This window comes from Carassius carassius, chromosome 45 (assembly GCF_963082965.1).
Source record: "Carassius carassius chromosome 45, fCarCar2.1, whole genome shotgun sequence".
In the NCBI taxonomy this organism is placed as follows: domain Eukaryota; kingdom Metazoa; phylum Chordata; class Actinopteri; order Cypriniformes; family Cyprinidae; genus Carassius; species Carassius carassius.
In genome coordinates this window covers 14292628-14301348 of record NC_081799.1, presented here as the reverse complement: position 1 = coordinate 14301348, position 8721 = coordinate 14292628, and the positions used below count along the sequence as shown (strand labels likewise).

Genomic DNA, 8721 nt, shown 5'->3' with positions numbered 1-8721 from the left:
TGAAGGTTTCATAGGTATTTTATTTGGTTTAATGACTCAAGAGTCAAAAATTCCACACATGACAAATCAAACAAGACACAAAAGTTGCTGTGATTTAAATGTTGCTGGTTTAAATGGCTCTAGACTCTACACAAGACAAGTTACAACAAGCATACATAATGAGATGATTAAACTCCATACATTGAAATGCATTGCTCAGACAAACTTTGTATCCTATGGGTTCATTTATAGGTAAGATGACGGTCATTAGGGAGCACTTTCACAAAGAAGAGGTATGTTATTCCTGGACTGAGAACCTCAAGGCAATCATTCATTCCACACTTATGTTTTGAAGTTGGATTTATTCTTTAAACTCTCATTTTATCACCATCAGTATGACCTAGCGACTTTGCTAAGTGATACTAATGTGTTTTCTGTGTTGTGAGGTACTCCTGGCATTGTCTGAAATGCCTTCTTTGTTTAATGGGGAGCCGTGCGACTTTCCTTCTTCTGTCTTGCTGTGAAAGTGCTGAGGGAATGTACTCGAGGATAACATCTGTCCTGTGGAATCTGATATGGGCATTCAATCTGTTATAATCAGAGAGGGAGACACAAAGAAGGGGAGTGAAATTATTTATGGTGATAAACATTGGAGAACAATCATTTAAAACTTGCCATGGGCAATGGCTATATTTATGAAAAAGTTGGTATACCTTTGGGTTTAGGGTGCATCAGGGTCAGAGGCAGCTCTACTGTCACATCACTGTGTGGAGAAAAAAACCCCAAAAGGTTAGATAAAGGGGCGTTTCTGATTTTTCATAATGCATTTCAGCTGCATTTTTAATTTACCTTGCTGTCAAGCCTCCCAGCAGACTGAAAAAAATAGAGAAATAGATATATAAATAAAAACAGTATAAATAATAAATGTATAATTGTCGTTTATTTATAAACAGTCAGTTTAGCACAAACTGGACAAATCTGTCAAAGAAAGAATTCCTTACCCTCCTCCTGATACCATGAGGTTAACCTTGATCTTATAGGACACCAGGATTCCCAGAACCTCCTTATCCATACTTCCCCTTATTCTGGAGAAAATAGGAAAAACAACAACATGAATGTATTGTAAAAACTTGATTATGAGCATGTTTACTTCATGTTTATGAAGCGTTCTGTAAAGCTCTTTATGAAAGTTGGTAAAGCTGAAACAAACACTCACATAGTGGTTGAGGCCAAATTGGTGTCTTCATCTTTAAGTCTGCCGTCCAGCGCCAGGCCACGTTTCTCCTTGTTGTTTGAGAGCAGAGGAGTGATCGGGAGGGTTTTTTCAAAAGTCGCATTTCCTTCTACAGTTTCCCTGCAGAGAGCATTTGAATCATACAGACGATTTAGAAATCTTCAGTATAGCTGGCATACAAGAAAATAAGCCCCTGTCGAAGAAAATAAGACTCACCCAAACTCTTCACACAGCACATTCTTGGTGTATTTGTCGGCTGAATAGAGAACCACGTCTGTGGTTTGGTCAACTATGAGAGTAATGAATGCAACATCAGTTATATTTATTATACCACCTGGTGTAATACTCAATTCTGATTGGTCAATGATTGCATTCTGTGGTTATTTAAATATATATATATATTTTACATGACTACTAAAATGCATAATTAAGCATTATCCCTGGCACCTGATTTCCTAGATCTACTAATTTCATTTATTCTTGTACCACTCCACATCTCATTAATTTTGCACAGTCAACAACTCAAATCAACATTTCATGTCCATTTATTGACTTATTTGGAATTAGTCATGCAATTAGTTTGATAATAAACAGTCAACCAGTTAACATTATATGTTATATATACAACTTATGAATTATTTGAAAATTCTCACCTGTAACCTTGATTTTTTTCACAACTTTGGTGGTCTCATTCTTGATCTTAACGGTGACTGGGATGGGATCACCATGGTAGTAGATCTGTTATAAAGACAAAAAACACATGAGTTTCTTCTTGATTTGGTAAATATCAAAGCCTGCATTGCATCAGAGGTTACATACTTCCTTGTCCAGAGAGGCCTCCAGAAAAACAGGCTTATCAGACATCATAAAGCTCTTGCAGAGCTCAGCTTTTTGTCCAGATCCTGTGTTATCAGGAGCAAACTGGATTTTGCGAATGACAAGACGGCAGGTGTCCCTGTGGAGGGAGAGGACAGAAAAAATTATTAGTAAAGTTCAATGAATTATCAGCATTTAAACATGAATTGAATGTCCAAAATAACCAATAACACACTCACTTCTTGTCGATCTTCTCATCGGGGTCATCAGCTGATTGAGCCAAGTAGGCCTTGACTTCAAAATCAACACCACAAGCCTGCAAGAACAGAGCCATGAGCAAGTCCATTCAGTGCATTTCTATTTGAAGCTAATATATATCATTCATCTCACCTTTCCTTTATCATCTGGGCCAGGCTGAAGTGTAACAGAGCAGGGAAGGTTGGTAGGAATCTGAAAGACAGATCAGTTCAAATGCAGATTATTTTGTGATGAATAGTAAATAAATAAATGGTATGATAAAAAGTAACAAATAATAAAAAAGTGGCACAATATATATATATATTAAAATATCTGTCAGATGCCTTACATTAAAAGTGAAGGGATGACCCTGCTCTCCAGCTTTCTTCATGAGAGTGTCGTGCATCTCTGTCAGGGTGGGTTTGTGGCCAGCATCAGGATATAGCTGTATGTGCTGAATCCAGATGTCTTTTCTAAAGGAAAGCCCAATCACGTCCAGGTCTTCACGACCATAACGGAAAGCGCAGGCCAGCTGAATCCAAACTGAATGAAGCAAGAAACTGGTCAAACATTGAATCCATAGATTTTTCTTCTATTATCCTAAAGTCATTTTGACTTCTCTTTCAAATAAATGAATGAATAAACAAACAAACTATTATTTACTATTAAATATTGTTCTGTTTTATGGAGGCACATTGATACTGACAGTACCTTTTCTGTCTCCAAGGTCTGCAGGATCGATTTTCAGTACACCCTCTGTTTAATAATAAGAAGCAATTCCAATTTAATTGTTGGATATTACCTGTTTTCTGTGTTTTAATTATAAATGCAGACAGTTTCTCACCAACAGGCTCAACTGAGTCAATGTGGTCAACATAGTCTCTCTTCCCCAAGTACAGAGTGAGCTGAAACACAAACAGTGCATTACATACATGTATTGTCAAAATGCAATATGAATATATTATACTACATTTAATGTAATATGAAAATTCGATATATGAGGAACTGACAAAACAGCAAGTCATCAGCTGAGTTCAGTCATACCTGGCCATTTCCACTGGTCTTTTTGAAAACTCTTTTTGAGCACACACACAAAAAAGGGGAAATGGGGAAAAGAAACAGTAAGACATATGGTTTGTGGTGTAGTAAACACTGATAAAACAAGATAAAGGGTTTAGTTAGTAAAAGAGTGGGATGCAAAGTGGAGTGAGATGGGGTCACTTGTCCTATTTGGCCTATACCTCAGGTATTAACCTCTTCACCACCTCTACCTGAGCACTGTATTTGTGTTTGCAGGTTTGACCTTCTCATCCTGAGCATTTATCAAGCTGTTAAAGCTTAGTATTTTAAGACACCTCAAAGCCAAGTCCTGGACTAACCTGTGCTAATCCAGACTCTATGAATGGAGGCAGCTTGTGTTTACTCCAAAGGGGATGCCTGGTAATTGATTGTGACTGCCAGCTTATGACACATTGATGCTGGACTCTAGTGAATGTTCCCACCTGAGAAGATCTATTCTAAACTTACAGGAACATCCTCACTGACACATGAAATGGTTTATCAATATGTGCTTCTTCTACTGTTGAATTTCCCTCAGGGGAATAATAAACGTACCAGATATCCTATCCTATCCTATCCTATCCTACTTAGATATCCTATGTTAAGTGGTTTATTAATTTCTGATCTCTCAAATCATTCAAAACAATAACAGTGATTACAGATTGCTCATTGATTCGACATAACCTCCTGTACTTGAATATTCTACATGAATATTTTCAAAACACAAAAATTAAGTAAGTGACAAAACAGCATGGAATACAAAATCAAAATATAATTTTACAGTATTTTGTTAAGAAGAACTGAGAACAATATTGGAGTTCATCAGAGGGCCGCTACTACTTAATTAATTTCTATAAATGTTTAATAAATTGTTTTGGTCATTGAAAAGTAAAAAAAGGGAAATGATAAATAAAATGGTAAATTAGATGTTTTGAAAAAAGAAATTTGGCAGATGTTTTCTGTATGAGAACAGCATACATTTTCAAAGGTGAGAGCAAAAAGGATGTAAAACTTACTTGTCTACCATTGTAGAAGGATTTTCCTGAAAAAAATTAAAAAGAGAATATTATGAACAGTGAACAGGTGACAAGACTGTGAGTATGTGTCAATGTTATTATAGTTAATGAAAACTAAAACTGAGAGCATAAAAAATTATGTTATTTGATATTAAATAAATATAACTGAAATTAAATATAACTTATTTTATTTCAGCTAGTTGCCAAGGCAACATTTCTCATTTTCATTTAGATTAACTTGCTGTACTAAAATAACTCAAACTAAAACTAGAATAAAATGTTTAACTATATAGTCATATTTGTAAAATAACATTGTGTGCATCTATCCCTACTCTTTAATACCTCTACATCACTATGTGTGTATACGCCGTGATGTGTGATTCTGTGTGTTTGAATGTAGAGATAATCTCATCCAATGAGATTACAGCCCCACCTTTTTATTTTTCTCTCAACCAAATTTAAGATAAGCCTATATGGCATTGCTCATCCAGTGAACTCAGATGCTTTGCTGTAAACCTCTTTAAATATGCAATGTTTACTAGGCTTTGAGTTTTTTTGCATGCATATCACATGGATGGAATATATGCAGGTTGTGTGCACAATTTACATTTCAAAAAGTCAAAATAAAATAAAAAAGAGAGTCTAAGAGGTTTTATAAATGCATTAAAAGGAAGAGAACCATGTGGAAACCATATACAGTTTTCCCCTCCCCATTTGATTTGTTTCTCAAACACCAAGTGAATCAATGCTGTCCTGTAATGTAAAGTAACTGAGTTCTTACCTCTTCACTGGTAGGGTGATATGGTGATTTGCCCCCTCTCTCTGGTAATCCGCGCCTGTCTGTTGAAGTCAGAGAGTGCAGATGACAGTCAGAGGCTCAGGGTTTTATACTCGGACCTTTGCTCTGCAGCCTGGTGCTGCTCTGTTGTAGAAGCTGCTGTCTTTCTGTCAATCCAATTAAACACTTAACCTGCTATTTAGGGCTACAACATGCTTATAAATAAAAATGGGGAATTAAGCCAAAGAACTACAGGGAAATGGTTTAGTATGAAATGCATGCATGACATTTGTAACCTTGGGATGAAAAATAATTATGACAGAGTAATGTCTTAGGATAAAGTATCTCAATGTAGTCTTGAATTGATTTATATTAATCCAATAAGCCTGTTTTTGTTTTGTTTTGTTTTTTTGCTTTACACATATGTTAATAAATTGTCATACTTACAGTAGTAGTAACATTACCTTATTCCAGATTTTAAAGAAGCTACAGTGTGACACATTGATGTTTTATTTTAAAAAGGAATTTCTATATCCGTTCCTTTAATAGTCTTCATAGTCTAAAGACGTGGTATTTTGTGTGGAATAAACATCAGAATAATAAAAGCATTATGTCAGCTAAATGAGGTCAGAAACAACAATCTGATCCTATTAAATGATCCAGTATTCTGTCAATACCTAACTGAGCCACTCAAAATGCAAATCTTTTTTTTTTTTTTTTTACATAAAAATAGTAAATAAATATAAATAAAATATCCCTACACAAATCGAAATGGCTGGTCTGCAGTGTAAGTGTGAGCAGGACACTTCAACATGTCATGGCTAAACATAGAACATTCACCTTAATATAGCACTGTACATATTGTTTGTACTCAATTTTAATAATAAAACAATGTGTGCATATTGTAGGATTTCCATTATTAATCATTTATTTGTCCCATTTCTCACAAACAAGACTGTGACTTAAAGTGCACTTACTTAATGAAACCCAAAAAATAAGATAATATAGAGATAAAGTAGGAGTCTCGCTGCACCAGATGGTCAACAGGCTAGGAAAGCCAGTGACTTCGGAGCAATTTTCTTAAGCCTTTGACTTATATGAAAGGTTTTTGGTCATTAAATTGTTTTCTTTATTATTATTATTTAAAATATATATAGTTTCAATTGCTTTTAATTATACACGTATAGTCTTGATTTTAAAATTATAAAAATGTTATTTAACAAAGGTCTATACCCCTTAAGACAAATATGTAACAAAAAGTATGATTGATTTTTGTTTAATCAAACTGATGTGTAGCGAATAGTTAATTACAAATGTAATTATATCCCTACATATTAAAGGTTCTTCCTTGCACAAAAGGTGTATGTAAGCTTGTTATGAAATCCCCCTTTGCTCAACACAGGTAAATCACTTAGCGTCAGTCAGTGTTCACTGAGATGGCCTTTACGTCCATCTGTTCCCTCCTATCAGTCCAACAGCATCATGTTTATCTAAAGTCTCTCCACCAATCCCAGGAGCTCAAGCAATCAGGTGGCACCTGTCTCACTGGTGCAAGAATTGGCACCCTAAGGATATTTCTTGAGTGTAATCCACTTATTGCTAAGAATTCACTTAAATAGCTACAGTCGAGTCAAAACATTAAGTAAAGAATATATATTACTTTATTTTTAAGACATAAGAAATGCTGAACTAATTATCAAAGCATTCTCTAAAAAAGTGTGAGACGTTAATTAATTTAATTAAGTGAGTTAAAGCTGTCACACAAACCTTTCTTATGTAGGGACATTTTAATGATGTAACTGTAGAACAAAACAACACAAAATTATACATTTAAGATAATTTATAACGGTTATTATTAATACATTGTGGAGGTTGATAATTATAAGTATTTTAAAAAATAAAAAAAATAAAATAAGTCAGTAAGACCTAAGTCTTTCACTTCTAAAATCTAAAGTCCATTTTTAGTTCAAAGTGTGAAGACTTAGGATTTAGTCCAAAGGTAATTACAGAAGAACACATAGGCGTCTGTATTTACACTTTAGGGAGGGAGTGGGCAGGCTTGTTGAGAAAGAGGTAAACCCAGGTAACAATGTAGTGTTAAAGACTGTAGTGCACATACCAAAACAGATGTATATATTTCTAAACAACTTCTAAATTAATAACCAAAGAAAATATTTTAGAATTATTCAGAAAATGAACTGAAGTCTTGTATCCATCATTTACAGGACTGTTGCATATTTTTGAAAATGTAAAAATGTTCTGATTCAACCAGCAAGACACTGATAATGTAGCAGCAGAATTTTTTTAAAAACATTTTTGAACCACAAATAATTTATGATCTAAAATGTTAATGAATGACTTAAAAGAAGTCTACCTCACATCTTTTAAATATATGCAAGTCTACACATCCTCCCTAGATGGCATCTGTGTCATCAGAATTTGCATTAGTCAAACTGCCATATAAAAGTTATTTATTGATATTTGGTTCTGGTGTTGTTGACCCAAAGGTAGCACAGATTGCTTTAGAGTTTAATCTCTCCTAATCTGTCTACACACCAACTGCGTCCATAATGGGATCATGTCTACTGAGTGCACAGGATTCCCTCTATATTAGAAAATGCTTGCAGTCCTCTGTGACAAAACCAATGTCAATCAAATGAAGTAAAGACCTATGAACTTTGGCCTGACCTTTTGTGAATGTCCAAGGATTCTAGGGAAGGATTCTTCCCTTCTAGGGAACTCAGCATCTAAGGGGCACATTGGGGAAAACAGCCTCAATGTAGCGCAGCATTGAGTTCCCTGTAGGGAAACCATGCGTAACCCGAGACGTTGTACCTACTCGTCATGTAGATTCAGTCATATTAAATGATTTTAACGAAATAATATAAAATAAAATATTTTATAAAATGATGTATGTTTTTAATCAATTATGTTGTTATTATACAGTTATATGAGTATTTATTTGACATTTTATGTAATGTTTTACAAATTAAATATAAATATATCTATTTTTACTGTATATAGACACAAACATAAATACATACACAATAATATTTGTGTGTGTCCGTGTGTGTGTGTGTGTGTGTGTGTGTATGTATAATGTATATATATATAGTTAAAAATAATGGTAATTTATAAAACCTATTATACATTACCCCTTATTCCATTTTTATTATACATTTCTGTGAATATTTATTCAATATTTATTATGTAATACATAATAAATATTACTTTATAATAATATTTATAAGATATATAACTCTACTCACATACATACACACTGTATTCAGAATATTTCATTTTTATATCACATATATTTTAGGTATATTATGTGTATGCATTTGTATGATTTTTATAAATTAGTGAGGTGATGTGAGGTGGGAAGTAGAGGCCGAAGAACTGCACGAGCGTGTATCGACCTCTGTCCATGGTGCTGGATTTTATAATACGTGCCCCTCACTACGTACAGTGTGACGCTTGCAATATAATCCAATCAGTTCTAATTTCAAACAAATTACACAAAACTATGGCTTCGTAGATACCATTTATTTTGCGTAAGAGTGCCATGTGACATTATAGGTGTGACAGTAATGAGCAGATAA

At 34.1% G+C, this 8721-nt stretch overlaps 1 protein-coding gene across 1 annotated transcript; it reads right to left on the bottom strand.

The window, feature by feature from the left end:
* LOC132127594 (arrestin-C-like) lies at positions 1–5248 on the bottom strand. Its single transcript, XM_059539526.1, has 16 exons — positions 5123–5248; positions 4342–4367; positions 3311–3341; positions 3111–3171; positions 2978–3022; positions 2616–2809; positions 2420–2479; positions 2269–2345; positions 2033–2168; positions 1867–1951; positions 1430–1502; positions 1196–1333; positions 981–1064; positions 829–852; positions 693–742; positions 1–567 (listed from the first exon to the last, which is right to left on the bottom strand). The coding sequence occupies exons 2-16, from the start codon at positions 4350–4352 to the stop codon at positions 563–565; spliced, it is 1074 nt and encodes a 357-aa protein (XP_059395509.1). The 5' UTR covers positions 4353–4367; positions 5123–5248; the 3' UTR covers positions 1–562.
* Between the last annotated feature and the right edge of the window lie 3473 nt (positions 5249–8721).